Consider the following 19,346-nt stretch of genomic DNA (forward strand, 5'->3'; position numbering starts at 1 on the left):
GTAGTTAACTAATAGTTAACAGTCAGTCCCAGCTGTTACTCACCAGCTATGTCATCTTGGGCATGTTACAAAATCTCTCTAAGCCTCAGTTTCCTCATCTCTAAAATGGAATAAAATCATACTTCAGAAGGTTGCTGCCAGGATTAAATGATAAAATAGGGAAGAATCTGTTCCAGGCCTGGCCCATGGTAAGGGATCATAAGCATTTGTCATCATCCATCTTATACTGCAAGGCAAAGGTAGGTGGAAAGTGCTATGGGTCCTTGAGCAGATATGTACAGGCTTCTTAGAGGAGATGGAGTATATGTGTATGTTTGGGGCTGGTACCAGGTGGGAGTTGTGTGGAAGCCAAGATGGAAGGTGGATTAGTAGAAAGAAAGGCCAGAGATGGAAGACCTTTTGTGAGACTGCTCCAGAAGTCCAAGGGATGTAAAGAGGCTGGTACTGGTAGCTGTTCCCAGACTATGATGTCAGGATCACTGGGAAGCAGGTTCCTAGGCCTACCCCAAAGTTCTGATTCAGCTGGTCTATGAAGGTCCAGAAAACAGGTGAGCAAATTTTGGGGGTTGGGGAGGTGGGCAAATGTCTGCTACGTAGGAAAGGGAGCAAGTCACAAGCTCATTCATTGGGTGCCAAGCCTGACTGGGCTGGCACCAGCTAGGTAGGACTTCTGGGAGAAGGTGCTTTATCTAGGCCTTGAAGGAGGAAGCATTTTGATCAGGGGAGATGGGAGAGGGCCTTGTAAGTAAAGGAGACAGTATGAGACAACATTTGTAATCAGATGGTTCCCAGGCCAATCTGGGTGCTGGGAAGAAAGGCTATGATGCCTCTGGATAGCCTTGAATGCCACACCGAATGGAGTTTGGAGTTTATTTACGCCAAAGGTTAGAGATGTCTAGAAGGTTTGGGGTATTAGCTGCCATTACTATTTGGGGGCAGTGCTGAAGAAGGGTATGCAAGGTGGAGCAAGGGAAATGACTATGAGTCTCTTATTATTAAGCCCACTGAGGCCCAGAGCTCACATTTTATTTCTGACTGACCCATGTTGGCAAGGAATGGAAAAGCTGAGGGAGGGTTGCGGAAGGGGCAAGGAGGGAAGCCCATCCACATTTTATGATCTCAGTGGAAAAGGCTGGTGTGAGTAGATTCTGCTGCCAGTGGAGCCACAGAGATGGGCTCCATGAGTCACTGCTCAGTCCTGCAAGCTCAGCCCACAGAGCCTGCTGTGGTCAGCCGCCCCAGGCTGGCTCCAGGCCCAGCCCCTCAATGTTCCCCACTAGGCCTCAGTCTGTCCCTGTTTCTCTACCATCTCTGTACCTTTGCTATCCAGGGTTGTGCATCCTGCAGCTCTCTGCTTCTTCTCTATTTCCCTTTCAGACTGAGCCTCTGAATGTCTCCATCTGTGATTGGTTTCCATGCAACTCACAGATGGGAGCTTCAGGAGGGCAGGGACAATGTGACCAGTCTCAGATACCCCTAGACATTTGTTCTGTGCCAGGCCCAGTGCTGGATAATGAAAATACAGAAGAAGAGGACAACATACAGACTGCTTACAATGCACATTCTATGTGGAATGGGGAAACCAGGGGCTAGCCCTGCCTCTTTCTCAGCATGTCTTTATCCCCCTTACTGATTGCTATGCCCAGGGTGCCAGGGTCAACTAGGGCCTGTGGCTTGGGCCTCTTCTTTGCCTCTGGCACTGGGAAGGTATGAGTGCCTGCCAGCAGGTCATCCCAGTTATTAGGGATCCTGAGGTGCTATTGGGTGGGAGTGGGCAGTAGAGGGAGAAAGGGGGAGCAGGAGGCAGTGACTCAGTGGGAGCGGCCTTGGAACAGAGCTAGGGAGGGAGCCAAAGTTGGACCCAATGTTCACTGAAGCTAGAGGAGGGAGGGAAGAGAGATCTGACTGGGGACTGTGGATAGAGCAGAACAACTCCAAGGCCAGCCCTGCTCCTTGCTTGGTATCTGCCTGGGAGTCTGAACTCTGGGTACTGAATGGGTGTGGGGAGGATTCTTTGTTTCCCACTGTGCCTGCTGCTGATGTCCAGGTTCATGAAGGAGGCATTTGCCTCAGGGCCAGGGAAGGCATTATGTTCACTGCCTTCTCCTCTCAGGGATCAAGGGTCTGGGTATGCTAACAGGGCCTGGTCATGCGGTGGGGTTTGCTGCCTTTTCTGGCCACACAGTTGACCTCCCAACAATCTTCACACAAATTTTGAGGAAACTGTCAGGCCAGGCCAACAAGCCCCAAAGGGACCCAAACCTCAGAGCTGGGAGAAATCTCAAGTGTCTTTCATCAGTTCAGTATTCCCTAAGGGTGTAATGAGGGGGTGGAACAGGGCATAAATGTAGCCCCAGAAAGCAGTATTTGACTTTTTGGGTCCTTCCTAGTCCTTCTGGAAATCCCAGGACAAAAGAGTAACTTTCTTGTTTCACAGGTGAGGCACAAAGAGAAGAGAGTCCCTGGAGCTCCTCCCAAAGGTGAGTGGAGAAGCCAGGTCCAGGCTAGATCCAGGTCCAGGACCCCAACATCAGCACCAGCCTCCTTAGCTGGATTTTTTTGGGAAAGGGTTAAAAAGAGGTGCCAAGGAAGCAAGAGGGTGGAGGGTCTGTGGGCCTGATGCATTCTGGCAGGCCTGGGTCAGCTCCCACTCCAGAGGCTGCTCTGTCTTCTCCACCTTGCAGCCCAGACAGAGGGGTATTCCATCCTGTTGTAGGATACCACAACCTCTTTATCTCAATGACAAATTTTTTGTTGTTCTTGTTTTTACGGTACTGAGGATGAAATTCAGGGCCTCCCACATGCCACGCAAGCCCTCCATCACGGAACGACACCGGGAGCCCACACACACTCTCTCTTGGTGTGTGGACCTGGGCACTTGAAGGCAGAAGGGGTCTTAGGTGGAGGGGCCCCACACTCCCAGCCTCCTCGAAGATATCTCTACTGGCTCCCAGTAGCTGCTGTGGGGTTAGGGAGTCTCTTCCTAGGAGCCTCTCGGAAACCCGAATTCACATTTGTCTTCTTTGGACCAGATTTGCTAGGGGAGCTGGGAAGGTCTTCCAGGACCCTGCTGGCTTGCAAGGCGGCGCCCCCTCCGCTACAACCAAGGGCTTCCCCCAGGCGCGAGCTGGGGCAGCCGACCCGCAAGCCCCCTCCCCAGCCCCCAGCAGGGCGCCGCTCACTCACGCTTTCGGCTGGCAGCGCGGCGGGCTCGGTGGAACGGCCGTTGGACGCTGTCGACTCGCGCACTGAGACGCCGGGGGCGGGGCGCTCAAGTCCGGGAGGGCCGTCAGACCCGTGGGTAAGGGGCGTTGTGCGGGCCCACGCCTTGGCGCTTTCCCGACGCCCGGCGGTCTGCTGTCGGGACCTGCAGGGTGGGCTGTGGCTTCGTCCTCCGGCCCCCAGGGGGCGGCGCGGCGCTGCGTCTCCAGTAGCCCTACTTTCCATCCCCGCCGCCAGGAGGCGGCGCCATTGCACGCCGGGCGGCCAGGCTGTTCCCGCCGTCGAGGCTCAGGAGTGTTCGAAGGCTCGGCTCCCGGGCTTCGCGGTTCCCTGCGGCACTTCCAGGAACGTGAGTGTAGGTGGCGGACGACTGAGTCGCGCGCCAGTCCCCAGAGTTGGGCTGGCGGGGAGCGTGAGCACGAGGCAGCCTCACGGGTAGTCCTGCAAAGCCTAGTGTGAGGCGAAGTCCGAGGGAGGAGTCGGGTGGGACCTACCAGGCAAAGGCTCATGGGAGCACGACTAGGGCCCTGGTCAGGAAGGAGACCCCTGACTTTCTTTCCCCTTCCCCAGGCCTTCAACTCTACGGTAGCAGCAGCACTTCCTGTGTCTGGGCACCTCCTTTGGCCTAGTGCGCTCTGCCTGGCGTTGCTCCTGGCATCTCCTTTGGCACCTCCTTTGACACCTCTTTTGGCCTATTGCGCTCTGCCTGCGTTGCTTGTGGAGCCCTGTGGGACCATCTTCAACACAGTTCCTGGATGAGCCTAGTCCTCTTTTCACACCGAGTCCTAGCCCCTGCCCACTTGCCCTGAGCAGGACCACCCTTAGTAGGGGGTGATGGAAAGGTCCCTGGAGGGTGGGGATGAGTCCCCAGACTCCCAGGGGCACGCCACGGATTGGAGGTTTGCTGTATGCAGTTTCAGGGATGCCTGGGAGGAGGAGGACTCTGCTTCCCAGAAGCAGATTAAGGACCCTAGTCCTCCACGACCACCTGCCCAGGGCGAAGGGCTTCTGGGCAGCCCCTTGTCCAGGGACCTGCAATTACCTTCAGAACTACAGGCTATAGATGGATCGGGGGATGGCCAGAAGAGCACATTAGGAGGCTCCTCAGTCCAGTCAGAGGAGCCATTCCCCTCTGGAGTGGAGAGCCTCTTGTGCCCCATGTCCTCCCACCTCAGCCTGGCACAGGGTGAAAGTGACAACCCAAGGGGAGGTTTGGTAGGGGACCCAGGTCCAGGAGAGGCATTGCCGGCAGTCTTAGGCCCTGGGGGGTTGGACAGCAGCCCTGTGGATCTTGGAGACCCTTTATCAGACACATCATCAAAACCGATGGTGACAGGTAAGGAAGGCTGAGCTAGGGAAGTCTGGGAAGGGAATGGGGATACCCAGAGGTGGGTATTAAAATTTGGGAAGGGGCTGGAGATGTGGCTCAAGCGGTAGCACGCTCGCCTGGCATGCGTGTAGCCTGGGTTCGATCCTCAGCACCACATACAAAGATGTTGTGTCCGCCGAAAACTAAAAATAAAAAAAAAAAAAAAATTGGGAAGGTCTCTGACCCTACTCAGGCTGAAGCCCTGATCTGTAGAGGGGTCTTTAAGTAGGTGGCCCCATGGAGACCCAAGCCATTTCTCTTCCAAGACTCTAGGAGATCCAGCCTTCCCAAGTCTGCCGACTGCCTCCTGGCCCAAAACCTCACCTGGGAACTGCTGGCCAGTGGCATGGCTGCCTTGCCAGGTAGCTAAGAGGGCCTAGAGGCAGTGGAGGTGGGGTGGCCTACTTGGATGAATGTTCAATGCCACCTCCCCAACAGGAACTCGTGATGTAGAAGGCCGAGCTGTGCTACTGCTGTGTGCCCACAGCCCAGCCTGGCTTCACCCCAAGTGCAGCAGCCATGAACTCATCTGCCTCCTACTCTACTTGCAAGGCATCCCCAGGTTTGGGGGAGATGGTTGGGGGACTGGGCTTGAGCTAGGAGATGTCAGGACCTGGGAATCAGATACTAAATTGAAACACATCCCTTTAGGCCTGAAGTCCAGGCCCTGGGACTTACCATACTAGTTGATGCCCGGATTTGTTCCCCAAGCTCTTCCCTCTTGTGGGGGCTATGCCAACTACAAGTGAGTACAGAATTGCATCTCCCCTCCATTCCTATTGTGTAGAGCTGGGTACAGGGCTGAGCTCTGATTCCTTGCAGGAAGCAGCTCCGGGGTCAGTGCACCAGGTGCTGCTAATGGGAAAAATGCCTGAGGAGGTACCTTCAGGGCTTCAGGTACGGAGCCAGGTTGGCTGGAGGTTGGAGGTGGGGTCTTCTCCACCAGCTTAGGTCACAACACATTCTTCTCCTATAGCTGGAGCAGCTGCCCTCTCATCAGAGCCTGTTGACCCACATCCCTACTGCAGGGTTGCCTACTTCATTAGGAGGATGCCTGCCTTACTGCCACCAGACTTGGCTGGATTTCCGAATGGTCAGTGCTCTGGGTAGGTGGGTGGGTAGGGTTGTTTGGGTAACCTGAACCTGTGGAGGAATCTGTCCTGGGTTGGCTACAGTAGGACAAAGCTGGCTGCAGTGGCCTGAAATTCAGGAAACCTGGGATCAGCACTTCATTCTGGTTATTCTTGCTCCTGATAACAGCGACTGGAAGCCCTCCTGCAGAGCTGCCAGGCGGTTTGTGCCCTGCTCCAGGGGGCCATCAAGAATGTGAAGGCTGTACCTCAGCCTATGGATTTTGGGGTAGGTGTCCCCTCCTGATAACTCCCTGAATGTTCTGACTCCCTCCTCTCCCATGTCCACCACCACCTGTTGCCCTCAATCACAGGAAGTTGGTCGGGTGCTACAGCAGGCACAGGTCCTGATGCAGCAGGTGCTGGACTCACCACAGCTGGCATGGCTACAATGCCAGGGGAGCTTAGAACTAGCATGGCTGAAGCAGGAGGTCCGAGAGGTGACCCTGAGCCCAGACTACAGGTAAGTATGAGCCCAGCTTCCAGATCTTACCCCAGCACAGCTCACCATATCCATGTCAAAGACTCAGGATTATTGGGATTAAGGTCTTAGTACAAGGTAGAACGGAGAAAGGGGACCAGTAAGGTTCATGGTCTTACTGTGTACTCTGTACTAGGCCAGCGGTAGACAAGGTTAATGAACTATATGGCCGTGTAGATGGACTGCTGCATCAGCTGACCCTGCAGAGCAACCAGCGAGTGCAGGCACTAGAGCTGCTCCAAACACTGGAGACCCAGGAGGGTAGGCTGCACCAGGTGGGAACTTTTTGACCAAAGTGGACCCCACCCCTGGTCTTAAGTGTGAACCCAATGCACACAGTCCCCAGCTCTATACAAAAGCAGCTCTCCTTGCCTCTTCCTGCTTGTGCTTATCCAGATTGAAGTATGGCTACAGCAGGTTGGCTGGCCAGCACTGGAGGAGTCAGGGGAACCCTCACTGGACATGCTGCTTCAGTCTGTAGGCCCTTTCCGGGAGCTGGACCAGGTTGCCCAGGTATATTTAGTCACTTATTCACTTCTGTGGGTATAGGTTACTTTGCCAGTGACTAGAATTGCAGAAGTCAATGGAAATAAGTCAATCCCTTGCTCTCCCGGTATATACTGTCCATCAGAGTATGTCGGTTATAATCAAAAGTTTGCAGACAAGTATGTGTGTGCAAAACTGAGACTAAAATTCTACTTGAGTATGTAACAAAGATCTGACCTCTCAGGGTTGTTGGGCAAGCTTTCTTAGGGTGATTTTTGAGCTGAGAGCTGAAGGGTAAGTTGGGGTCAATCAGGCCAAAGAGGGTTGGGGATAGAGGAACTTCTAGGCTGGGAGAATATGATGTGCCTGAGGAGCCATAAGGCCAATGAGGTTGGAATGTGGAGCAGAAGAGGGAGAGTAGAAAGAGATGAGGCTGGAAGACCGGTCATTGGCCAGATCCTGTCACAGTGATACGTTTAAGAAAGAAAGTATAATCAAACTGTATTCTAGGAAGAAGATCTAAGTTTCTAGGTAGTGATTTGGAGGATGGAAATGGAAAATACAATGAAGTGGCAATTCATGCTTTTGAGATGTCTAAGAGAGAATGATAGTAAGGCCCTTAAGGCATTGTGTCTGAAGCTCAAATGAGAGGTCTGCCTGGAGAGGGTCACTTGGTGGGTGTAGTGTGTGGTCACACCGGATTGTCTAGGGGACATAGTGCACTATCTTCAGGAGCCTAGGTGAGAGAAAGAGAGAAGGAGGAATAACCACTGATAAGCACAAGGAGAGTCAGGAGAGACGGAGGAATTGGAGTCCAGGAGAGAGAGGGCTGAATGTTGCTGAGAGCTGTATTTGGAAGGCTTGAGAGAGGGGAAAGTGGATACTGGGAGTGGGTGGAGGAAAGGCCTTCTACCTCAGGAGAGATTTAAAGACATGTAAATGTCAGTGGAAATGATCTGGGTTCAGGACTGGACCATTACATTTGGGCCAGCTGAGCCCATTCTTTTTGTCCAGGAGCAGGTCAGGAGAGGGGAGAAGTTTCTACAGCCACTGGCTGGCTGGGAGGCAGCTGAACTGGGTCCCCCTGGGGTGCGCTTTCTGACCCTGCGAGCCCAGCTGATAGAATTCTCTAGGGCTTTAGCCCAGCGGCGCCAGAGGCTAGCAGATGCTGAGAGACTGTTTCAGTTCTTCAAGCAGGTGGGTGAGAGGTCCTATCTCTGGCTTTATTCTCAGAGGAACCAAAAATGGCTGCTGCAGCTTTACCTCAGCCTGAGTGCCTTCTGTTCATCCTGTTTTCTGACCCTGAAATCCAACCACTTGGGACATGGTGTGGGGCTAGCCTTCTGAAGGGTGGATCAGTAGAGGAACAGAAAACTTGCAGGGGTTCCCCTTTCATGCCCATCTGGTCTTGGTGTTGCAGGCCTCAACCTGGGCTGAGGATGGGCAGCGAGTACTGGCAGAGCTGGAGCAGGAGCACCCAGGGGTTGTGCTACAGCGGCTACAGCTGCACTGGACCCAGCACCCTGACTTGCCTCCTGCACACTTCCGAAAAATGTGGGCTCTGGCCACAGGGCTGGGTTCAGAGCGCATCCGCCAGGAATGCCGCTGGGCCTGGGCACAGTGTCAGGATACCTGGTTGGCCCTAGACCAGAAGCTAGACGCTGCACTGAAGCCACCGATAGGCAGCACAGCTAGCCTGCGTGTCAGCCAGGTTCCTGCAGTACCTGCTACCCCTCCCTTGAGGAAAGCCTACAGCTTTGATCAGAATCTGGGGCAGAGTCTCAAAGAGCCTGCCCACCACTTCCATCATGCTGCCATTGTCACTGCCTGCCACAAACCAGAGGCTGGAGGAGGTACCCGTCCCAGGTCATACTCTACTTTGCCTCTACCAGGCAAAGACCTCAAGAGCCCCAATAGGTACAGGCAGTGGGCAGGAGAGGGAGGGCAGTGGAGGGTAGATCCTTGGAGGACTCAAGGGTTCCTATTCATTCTTCCTGGTAGGCCACAGTTGGTGTTGGCAGAGATGGTGGCCACTGAGCGAGAGTATGTCCGGGCCCTTGACTACACTGTGGAGAACTATTTCCCTGAGCTGGATCGCCCTGATGTGCCACAGGGTCTCCGTGGCCAGCGAGCTCACCTTTTTGGTAACCTGGAGAAGCTGCGGGACTTCCATTACCATTTCTTCTTGCGTGAGCTGGAGGCTTGCACCCAGCACCCACCCCGAGTAGCCTATGCCTTCCTACGCCACGTAAGCCCCACAGGCCATATGGCCCCAGCTGATTCTGTCACACTCCAAAGAGTTGTTAGGCTCCTTGCTAGGAATAGCTGTGAGTGAGACCCATAAGTTCTCTGCATCTCAGGGTGTTTTTGGTTCAGGGGGAGAACCTTAACAAATGAAAAAGGTAATTCCAGATCATAGCTGGGATTAGGAGGAAAATAAACAGGACAAATGCATGTTACTATTGGGACAGGGTTCTCACTTTAGAGAGAGCAGTGAGATGTACCCTTTGAGCTGCAGATATTTGAGCTGAGGCCAGACAGAGTGTTCCACCCCAGGAAAGAGCAAGTGCAAGGGCTGTGGCAGGAAAGAGGCCTGGTCAGAATGAGCATAACTAAATGTAGTTAGCAAGAGAATGAGTTCAAGGTGAGGTGAGACCAGAGATATTCTTAGAGCTATGGGAGGTGCAGAGCTGAACATAGAGAGTCAGTCTGAGGAAATGGGGCTTCTTCCCCACAGGGCCTGAAAAGCCCCTTCTGCATGGAACCTATTCCTACCAGATCATCCCTCATTCGAAGCAGGCTGTAGGGGAATGCCCACTGAGAGGTGTTGGCATTTTAGTTATCTTGAATTGAGAAAATGATTTATCTGGGGTGGGGGCAGCCTTTGGGAACTGGGCTTCTTGTAACTGTGCTGAGTGGCATGTCCTTATAGAGGGTGCAGTTTGGGATGTATGCACTCTACAGCAAGAATAAACCTCGCTCTGATGCCCTGATGACCAGCTATGGTCACGCGTTCTTCAAGGTAGGAGACCCTAAAACTGGGAGGAGTAGGATAGAGGGTGGTATACCTTGAAACCACTCAGTGGTCTCCCACCCACCTTGCAGGACAAGCAGCAAGCACTGGGAGATCATCTGGACTTGGCCTCCTACCTGTTAAAGCCCATCCAGCGCATGAGCAAGTATGCACTGCTGCTGCAGGAGTTGGCACGGGCCTGTGGGGGACCTGCACAAGAGCTAAATGCCCTGCAGGAGGCCCAGAGCCTTGTACACTTCCAGCTACGACATGGCAATGACCTGCTAGCCATGGATGCCATCCAGGGCTGTGATGTGAGTCATCTCGGGCCATAATGTTCAGGTGCCCTGGGTATGGAAGGAGAGGTATGCCCTGGGCACCGACCAGGGCCTGATTTTGCAGGTTAACCTCAAGGAGCAGGGGCAGCTAGTGCGACAAGATGAGTTCACAGTGCGCACTGGGCGTCACAAGTCTCTTCGTCGTGTTTTCCTCTTTGAGGAATTGCTACTCTTCAGCAAACCTCGCCGGGGGCCTGCGGGTGTTGACATATTTACCTATAAGCGTTCCTTCAAGGTGGGCCCACCTGCCCCTGCCCCTTCCCCTTCCCCTGGCTTATGCCTCACCAAGCCCCCCACCCCTTGCTACACAGATGGCAGACCTTGGCCTCACTGAGTCCTGTGGGGATAGCAAACTGCGCTTTGAGATCTGGTTCCGTCGTCGCAAGGCCAGGGACACCTTTGTGCTACAGGCCTCTAGCTTGGCCACCAAGCAGGCCTGGACAGCTGACATCTCCTGCCTGCTCTGGAGGCAGGCTGTCCATAACAAGGGTGGGTCTCTGCCCCTTAGTTCATTCCATGCTCCCTTCCCCAGAGTATGGGTACCCCAGGAGCCCAGGGAGGATCAAGGGACCTAGAAGTTTGGGAAGGGGAGGTAGCCCATCAGCAGCAACCAGTGTAAGGGAAACAACTTCAAAGTCACTGTCTGTGACTTTGGACACAGTATTAACCTTTGAGTGTCAAGGTTCTCTATTACGGGAATTATGATACCTGCCCCGTTGGGAGGAGAGAATTTGGTACTAGAAAGACTCAGTGTACAGGATAGTTAATCCGTGGGATATGGGTGAAGAGGAAAAACTTATCAGATAGAGCCCAGTGGGGCCTCATTTGTGATTACTCTACTCAGAGATGCGTTTGGCTGAGATGGTGTCCATGGGTGTGGGGAACAAGGCCTTCTGGGACATCGCACCCAGTGAGGAAGCTATCAACGACCGCAATATCAACTGTGTCCTAAAGTGCCGAGGTAGCACACAGACTTTGGGGGTAGGGCTGATAAAAGCTGTGCAGAGAGCATTGTGGACTACTGTCAGCCCTGACTTCTGACCTGTCCCAACCTGATCCTCTCTTATGCAGAAGTTCGCTCTCGGGCTTCCATTGCTGTGGCCCCATTTGACTATGACAGCCCCTACCTGGGGTCCTCAAGCTCCCTTCCTGGAGACCCTGCCTCTTGCTCTGTTCTGGAGTCCCTGAACTTGCACCTGTACAGAGACCCGGCTCTTCTGGGTGTCCGCTGGCCCCTGTATCCTCCCAACTTCCCAGAGGAAGCAGCATTGGAAGCTGAGGCAGAACTGGGCAGCCAGCCCTCTTTGAGTATGTCTGGGGTTAGCCAGAGGCAGGCTATGGTCTGGGCCTCTCCTGCTGACAACTCACCCAGTCTCCTTCCCTAGCTCCTGAGGACTCTGAAGTCTCATCCCAGTGCCCATCAGCCAGTGGCTCCAGTGGCTCTGACAGCAGCTGTGTGTCAGGGCATGTCTTTGGCAGGGTCCTTGAGGACTTGTCCTATGTGAGTGGCATCTTGCCTTATTCCATCATCCTCCCCAGCCCAGCTTTTCCTTCCTGGGAGTGGGTGGGCCATAACAATTCCCAAGGGACCCCTGGATCCAGAACCAGGGAAGCAGGCATTCATGCCTAGCCTGTCTCCACAGGTCTGACCTCAGTGGTGATAAGTGGATCTAGAAGCCAGTATCTCCAAGGAACATCACTTCTCTGGATCTTCTGGTGCCTGTTCCACCTCACTGTTATCTGTGGCCACTGACTACCCTGGAGCCTCTGGCTGCACAGCCTGGGAAAGAACCTTGATCCCAGGTTTCTGGCTCCATGTGTCCTTCTCCTGTCCCTACTCCCAACTTTAAGTTCAGAATAGGCTAGGGCAAGTATTTACATGCTCTAGGTTAGTGGGGTACCATGTGGCTTTGGGCAGTGACTGGGCTGCACCCAGCCCTTGGGAGAAACATAGTGAAGCTGCTCACTGGCTTTAATGATGAGCTCCCCAAACACAGGAGCCAGCCCACCCCTAGTGGTCCCACCCTTGCCTGCCCTGGCTCCCCAGGCCCATCATCTGCTTTTGGGACAGTTTGGTTATTTTGATGTGATTCCTTTTGAATAGCTTTCAATTAGAGTTTGTTATTATCTCATAGGTCCCCTTAGTCCTTTGTCACTGAAGTCCTTTGTGTCTCAGAGAAGGAGTCTAGACCTTTGACTTGTGATCTACTGTTTTATTTGTTTAATTATAATTAAAGAATAGACTGATTTGGATGGGCACATGCATGGGGTGGAGGCTGCAGGGCAGCGTCTCTGGGCACCCTAGCCCTCTTGTAAGTACTTGCTTAAGACAGAGTAAGAGACAGATCTAGACAGGCCTCTCTGGATGAGCAGGTCCACGCAGCGGCCATATTTTCTGGCAAAAGGCAGTGTAAGCTGCAAGGAAAGGCCTGTCTTACCCCTGATTGTCCAAGTGGGTGGATGGAGATAGGGACAGGGTAAGCCTCATTGTTGGGGTTTTGGGGAACTTTGATGCATTAGGGCATCTCACAGGGCTGTGGCTAGCAGTGGCTAGCTACCAGGCAAATGAGAAAAATTGAGGTCAGAAGTGTTTCCTACTTCTGAATTTTTTTTTTTTAGTTGTAGATGCCTATATCCTTTATTTATTTTTATGTGGTTCTGAGGATCAAACCCAGCACCTCGCATGTAGAAATCATTTTAAGGAATCATTCCTTTGTCCAACATTTATGGTAATGTTTTGGCTACAAGGTAAAGTTGGAAAGGCCTAACTTCTGTGTGCACAAGCTTGGGTTTATGGGACATGCTTTTCCAAGTGTGGCTGGGGTTGCTGGAGAAAAAACTATAAAAATCAATGTTCTGACTACTCTGGATCAGTTAATTTCACTTACTATTTCTCGAGACCAGAGGCCAGTCTTCTAGCTGCCTCTGATCTAGCCTTCTAGACAGTACTGTCTAGTAAGACAGTACCCATATGAGGCATCCACAGGGTTGCTGTTCCCAGTGTGGTGCAGGTAGGCTCACCTCCACCCAGCTGTATAGGCGCTCCTGAGTGTGCCGGTCATCCTTGAAGCCAGCGATGGCCAGCAAATCCACCACAAACTGCTTGGGGCTGATGTGCAGATTCTGCCAGGAGAGCCCACAGTCAGGCAGACCCATGGGCAGCTCCTAATCCCTCAGTTAGTTACATGTGGGGCATGGGCTTCCTGGGCCTATAGGAGCCACAAGGTTCTGGGACAGGCACTCCACATCTACCTTGTGGCCAAGAGTAGGTCCAGATAAAACTGCCCTGCCTTCTTGCCTCTGCCCTGACTTCTCCTTACCACTTATTGAAGGGCAGATTGAAGGGAAGCATGAAAGGACAGATGGAGAAGGTATAGCCTAACACACATACCCACAACCGGTTGGCCAGAGAGACCACCTTGGCCGTGATGGCTTTAGGATCCTTTTGCCTGATGGAATCCAGGATAATGTCCGTCAGGAATCGGTGACATTTCTGTGCATAAAACATCTCTTCCCAAGACAGAGAGAAACTAAGAAAAGTCACTTCTGTGGAGGAAGGAAAGAGTAGATATCATATCTCCCCACAGCCAGATAACCTTAGAGATAGCCAAGGGGACAGGGGGAGAGGTATAGGGTTCCTAAGGAACACTTTCCCTCAAGTACCCTGGGTGGGGACTCAGGCATCTCCAAAGAAGTACAGGGCTAGGCATGGCTCCAAAGTCTCACCTCGGGGCTGGGGGCTGGCTGTGAGTGGTGTATGTCTGAGGTTATCCATCTGTGTGGTATAGATGATGCTGTCCTCCAAGAACATACAGGAGCCATCACTACCCACGACAGGCGGGTGAGTCACTTTAAGGATGACCCCTGGGTTGTCTACCCCACTGGCATTAGGCAGAGGCTGCTCAGGTGCGGGGCTTTCTGTGAAAACAAGAAGGGCAAAGAAAAGCTCTCAAGCCTAAGAAGAGCCCTAAGCTAAGAGCCCAAGAAAGGAAAGGGGACCTCTGGTGACAGACCAGTAACCCCACTCTTCCAGAAGCCTCCAGCTTCTTAGAAATGGCACCCTTTCTTCTCTTCACTGCCCTGGCATCATTGCAAGCCAAATTTTGAATTTCAGAACTCCAAAGAACTCTCCAAATCCTTTTGTTGATGTAGCACTAGTATCAAATAGCGCCAATAACATAATCATTGAAGGACTGGGAATGTATAAAACTGTAAAATAAGAAGAGCTTTATGGGTGAGATTCTCATATGTGCCCACTCTGGAAGAGTGGATGTTTGTCTGCCTGAATATTGATAGATCAAATTAGGGCTCATAGGTAGAGTCCAACAAGGTCCTTCCAAGCAGGGCCTGAGTCACTAGAAGGTAAGGTGACAGTACTGTAGGAAGATCTTCTGAAGGAGCAAAGAAAACAGCCTGGCATGGCAGTTCTCAGCACACTTCCCTGGGCCACCTCCCCACTACCAGCCACACGTGAACTCTCTGCATCCTAGTCTCCATAGGCCCTCTAGTCTCCTGGACTTCTCCACCTGTGTGTTCCCTGGCATTCCACATGCTTTGTGTGCTCTTCTATAAGATCTACTTTCTCTTGTCCTCCCCACCTTGGTAGGTGCCCACCTCCTACTATGCTCATTCTTTGACCCAGCCTAGAAAGAACTTCTGCTTCTGACACCCCGTCCTGCTGCTGTGCTTCCTTTACCCCTGAGATGCCTACCTGACCACATGCTCCCAAATTCTTCAGGGGCTGCCTGCTCCTCAAGGTCAGAACAGCACCACATCCTGAACTTGGCCCACAAGACCTGCCTTCAGCCTCATTTCCATGGCTTCTGCATAGGAAGAAGCCAGTGCACCGTCTAGACCAAAGGTCTGTGCTTTCCACAAACTACTACTCTGGATCATTAATTTCACTTACTATGTCCTATGGGAAATTAACTGTTTTCCTTTCTGCCCTGCCCCCTAGGCTCCCTGTGCTCCTACTACTTAGATTCTCCCTTTCCACAGTACTAATCACTTCACCTTATATGGTCTCTTAGCTCCTCAAGCTATGCTAGCATACCAGTAATTTCTGTGACTGCTGCCTGGCTTCAGAGTTGGCATTGGAGGGCAGGCTCTAGTCTCTCTTTTTCACTAACTAGCTCTGTGGTTTCAGCCAAGGGATTTGTCTTTTCTGTTGTAAATGAGACTTTGGTCAAGAATGGGGTAGGACTCACCTCTCTCCTTTGGTCTCTGCTTGCCCCAGTCCTTCAGGGAAATAGCTCTTTTTGTGGGGAAGTATGGCTTAAAGGTTGGCTCTGGCCCCTTGTCTTTTGCTCCAGCTCCAGCCCCTGCTAGTAGACCTGAATCCTTCTCTGACGCTATGGAATGGGCTTTCCAAGTAGTGGAGGTGCTGGACTGGGAAGCAGTCTCACTTCCCGAGGGGAAATGCAGGGCACCCTCCTCCAAGGAGTTGTTCCGGGAGGCTGTCATTGGCTGGAATTCCCACTGTTTGCAATTGACCATGTCCCATTCCCTCACCAGGGAGATAAGCTTTTGCATGGGGGTGACAGGGGGATCTTTAGTTTCAGATTTCTGTGTGAGGTTGATTGTGGTACACTTCTTTTTGGGGGGACTCTCAGAGTGGCCTCCCCAGTGTCTGGGGTTAGCACATAAGCTAGAGCAGTGTGAGTATGCACTGGGATTGCCTGCCCTCTTGGTATTTCGGCACAGGGAGACCTGGATAGTCCGAGTATACTGTTCAGGCTCTTCCATTTGACTGGATCTGGCCAGATTCCCCTTGGCCTTGTTCCATGGAGTCCTTTCACTGCAGTCTTGGAAGTCCATAGGCATGCAGGCTGTGGTCTGGGAAAGGAGGGACATAGTAGCTCTGGGCATGGTATACATTGTCATCGAACCCTTGCCCAAGCTGAATCTCTACGACTTCACTGTTCACCCAGAACAATCCTATCCCTGACATGGGTCACCCATTTTATCTCTGTTTGATCTGAATGAGGGTGGTGCCAGCCCAGGGGCTTCTCACTCCAACCAGATAGATTATTGGTGTCTCAGGGGACAAGTGGTCAGCATGTCCCTGTGCCTCCTTCAAGGTTCAGAAATCAGTTCCTGTACTAGGAACCAGTGTAGGTCCTGCTCTTTCACTACCATATTCTGGGCCTACCCCAGCCTACCCCAGGACTTGTAGCATTTTTTAAAAATAGGTTTTAGTTGTAGATGGACACAATACCCTTATTTTATTTATTAAAATTTATATGGTACTGAGGATCAAACCCAGTGCCTCACACATGCTAGGTGAGCACTTTACCACTGAGCCACAATCCCAGCCTTGTGAGGGCATTCTTTGAGAAGAGTGCCAACCAAGTGAGATTGGGCCTTACTTCTTTGGCATCTCTACTGAACTCTACGAGTGACCCTGGTCCTTCTGTCACCACGTGCAGCTTCCTGATGGGAAAAGCTTCTTCATTTTCAGATTCTTTCTCCTGAGTCCATGACCTGCAAAGACCAAGAGGGGTTGGTTAGTAAGTGAAAACTTCCATCAGCTCATCAGCTGGTTGGTCAGGGATAGACAGTGGAGGAAAGGAGTTCCAATTAGATCACTGGCCAATCCTGAGCCTGTTATTCCTTTCACCCCAGAAAGACCAGGTCCCACTAGTAGTTGAGACTTAGCATTTCCAAGAGGAATATAAAGGTCCAAACATGGAATTCTGAGTGAAGTTTTCTTACTTGTATGCCTCACATTGTGCAAGGGCTTCTGAGAGGGATGGAATGTGGTATTCCTCCACCTCCTGGCAGAAGAGAGGCCATTCCCTGCAAACGACAAGGAGATGTCAGACTGGGCAGTTGGGGTGGGAGTTGCATAAGCCTTCAGAGAAGCTCCCTTGATCAACAATGCCAACGTTGGAAATAACAACAACCTCCCCACTGAAGTCTGTAAACCTTTCTTTTGTTGAAGAAGGGGTAAACCTCAGTGATTTCATCATTGATTACTTGCTTTGCTTACTTAAATTCAGATGGTAAAAAGAGTTTTCCAAGTCTGAGGAAGTTGAGAATATGTCGGAACATTTGGCCATCCCCATGGATAAGTAGGGTCTGTCCGTATGTGATCCAGTATACTCTCTGAGAGTTGGACAGCAGTTCTGGATACTGGAGGGGGATAGATAGCAGAATCAGTCCCCAGGGCTAGGTCTTTAGTGAGGGACAGGTCAGTCACCTCTCAATTTTCCCTTACCACACTAGAGCAGATGTTTTGGGATTTCTGTCTCCCTGTCTTACAGGCACAATTGGGAGCAGAACACCCTGGGCGATGCACACCATCTCTGCTTCAAATTTTGATGATCCCCCCTCTCCAAGACATTTGGAACACCATCCTACCTCCTCCTCAGGCCATGCCCCTCAGACCAGCCTCCTCCCTACCCACACTGCTGAGTCCTTTCCAGCATGCTCCTATTCCATTTCTTGCCATAAGGAAAGAGGGCTCTAGGCAGTGGAGTTGGGAGAAGTCCTTGTTCTAAGCAGATGCTGGAGGCTGTGCGAGGGTTAGTTGACAAGTCCCAAAGCAGCTCAGGCAGGGAAGCCAAGGTGGAAAAGGGAAGCTGGGGTTAGCAGTACCTTCAGCAGGGTCTGCAGGGTGGTTGCATACCAATGGCTTCCAACATAAACTTTGATAATCTGTTGTGGGGAATACACAGTAATCTCTGCTGTCCACTCATCTATGGAAACCAATGAGAGGGAACACATCATATGGACTGAAGGAAGATTACGTATTGCATGTTAAGGCTCCCTGTATTCATCATTAATAAAATGTGGCCTATTCTAAGAAGCAGCAGGAATCCTGACATACCAGCTTTTCCTGGTCCTCACCATACAGCTTCCATGGAAGTGAGGTGGCTTAGAACAAGAGTTTTCAGGGTCAATTGGCAACTCTGGAGTGGGTAGCCCTCTGGAATTCCAATCCCAAGGGCACTGTTCCTTCTCCTGACCCATCTCCCTCAAGAAAGCTCAGATGATGATTCCATCTACATTGCCACCTGCCTTGGGTTTCTGGCTGGCTGTGTCATAATGAGGCCACTTTTGTGGCCATTCATTCATACTGGAGCTAGAAGTCTAGGTTTCTGCTTGAGATTTAGCAGATGTCATGGAGCCAGCTTTCAACAAATTACTGTCACTTTTCTAGAGACCAAGCCTCTAGGTGTGTCACAGGGCTCTATGCTGGAAAGATGAATCCATGACCCTTTTCTTGTTAATGACTATATTTAGGTGTTATTTTGATGTTTGAGAACCATTTTCTTATGAGTATTGGGATAAGTACAGGGTGTAAAACTAGATTATATGACCAAGAGGCAGGAAGTACAGAATTAAACTAAGAACACCCAAAAACATGGACTGAGTCTGTGTGACTCACTTTTCTACTTCCAGTATGTATCCCTGTCCTGGTACATTGTTGGTGCTCAATAAATATTGAATGTTGCTGAATGATAGCACTACAGCTTAAACCTACCCTAAAAAACCAAGAGGTTATTAACTGTTGAAACATCACTTCACTGACTTTGGACTCAGATTCAAACCCCAGTCGTGTAATTTGAGCAAGTTTCTCCTTGAGCCTCTGCTTCATCTGTTAAATGGACCCAGGAACCATTCTTCTTTGCCTGATTATAAGAAACAACTGAGCACATCATGTTGGTTCCTGGGGCCATGCAGCCCCAGACTGGGTAGCAGCCCTGTTTGTACTCCTGGGACAAACTGTGGACTTGGACATGAGGATGGGGATCTTAACATGAAGTTTACATTTAGAAAATCCACAAATGTTGGTCTGATTTTCCCCTCCTCTTCCATCTACAGTTCCTGGTCCTTGCCTGTATCATCTTTCTTTCCTTATCTTTCTAGGATCCCCTAGATATCCCACCACCCCCATGCTAAATTCAAACCCAGTAACTTCCTCATTTACTAAGCACATCCATGGGTGGCAAACTCCTTGGTTCCAGATGAGTCTTCAGAGCCACTTTCATTGGCTCATAGGTGATGTCCCTCTTGTCCAGGAAGGCACAGAGTTCATACACTTCGGAAATGGTCTCAGTCAGGGGAAGCCGGCAAGTCCCCAGCCAGTTCCTGCCCAGAGGAAAGCCTGTCATGAAAAGCCTCAGCACTGTGCCCCACAAGAATGTAACCTATAAACTTTCCTTGCCTAGAATACATGCACCAACACTGGCTCAAACCTGGCACCTCTGGCATTATTTCCTTTGTTTAACTGGATATCTGGTGGTATCTTCAAAGAAAGTAAGCCTGGACACAACTTTTTAGAACCGAGCTTAACCTATTT

The 19,346-nt window shown here is 51.5% G+C and overlaps 2 protein-coding genes across 2 annotated transcripts in view; one reads left to right on the forward strand and one right to left on the reverse strand.

The window, feature by feature from the left end:
- The first annotated feature begins 1,947 nt into the window (after window positions 1-1,947).
- PLEKHG4 (pleckstrin homology and RhoGEF domain containing G4) lies at window positions 1,948-11,820 on the forward strand. Its single transcript, XM_081274982.1, has 24 exons — window positions 1,948-2,480; window positions 3,033-3,301; window positions 3,460-3,571; window positions 3,793-4,558; window positions 4,858-4,953; window positions 5,030-5,153; window positions 5,243-5,336; window positions 5,414-5,488; window positions 5,568-5,684; window positions 5,852-5,950; window positions 6,036-6,184; window positions 6,339-6,477; window positions 6,599-6,715; window positions 7,703-7,885; window positions 8,109-8,605; window positions 8,690-8,936; window positions 9,621-9,710; window positions 9,794-10,015; window positions 10,104-10,274; window positions 10,351-10,528; window positions 10,884-11,000; window positions 11,111-11,347; window positions 11,425-11,540; window positions 11,683-11,820. Exons 4-24 carry the CDS (start codon window positions 4,057-4,059, stop codon window positions 11,686-11,688), a joined length of 3,576 nt encoding a protein of 1,191 aa, XP_081131108.1. The 5' UTR covers window positions 1,948-2,480; window positions 3,033-3,301; window positions 3,460-3,571; window positions 3,793-4,056; the 3' UTR covers window positions 11,689-11,820.
- Window positions 11,821-12,306: 486 nt separating this feature from the next.
- KCTD19 (potassium channel tetramerization domain containing 19) overlaps window positions 12,307-19,346 on the reverse strand; it is a 29,945-nt gene continuing 22,905 nt past the window's right edge. Inside the window, exons 7-16 of the mRNA XM_081274983.1 lie at window positions 18,975-19,135; window positions 17,639-17,739; window positions 17,031-17,173; window positions 16,754-16,837; window positions 16,408-16,522; window positions 15,247-15,874; window positions 13,766-13,957; window positions 13,431-13,585; window positions 13,061-13,162; window positions 12,307-12,454 (exon numbers count right to left, since the gene is read on the reverse strand). Of these exons, the coding sequence (XP_081131109.1) occupies window positions 12,341-12,454; window positions 13,061-13,162; window positions 13,431-13,585; window positions 13,766-13,957; window positions 15,247-15,874; window positions 16,408-16,522; window positions 16,754-16,837; window positions 17,031-17,173; window positions 17,639-17,739; window positions 18,975-19,135 (1,795 nt within the window). The 3' untranslated portion in view covers window positions 12,307-12,340. The remainder of the gene's footprint in view (window positions 12,455-13,060; window positions 13,163-13,430; window positions 13,586-13,765; window positions 13,958-15,246; window positions 15,875-16,407; window positions 16,523-16,753; window positions 16,838-17,030; window positions 17,174-17,638; window positions 17,740-18,974; window positions 19,136-19,346) is intronic.

Source organism: Spermophilus citellus, assembly GCF_964194105.1.
Source record: "Spermophilus citellus genome assembly, chromosome: 18".
NCBI lineage: Eukaryota > Metazoa > Chordata > Mammalia > Rodentia > Sciuridae > Spermophilus > Spermophilus citellus.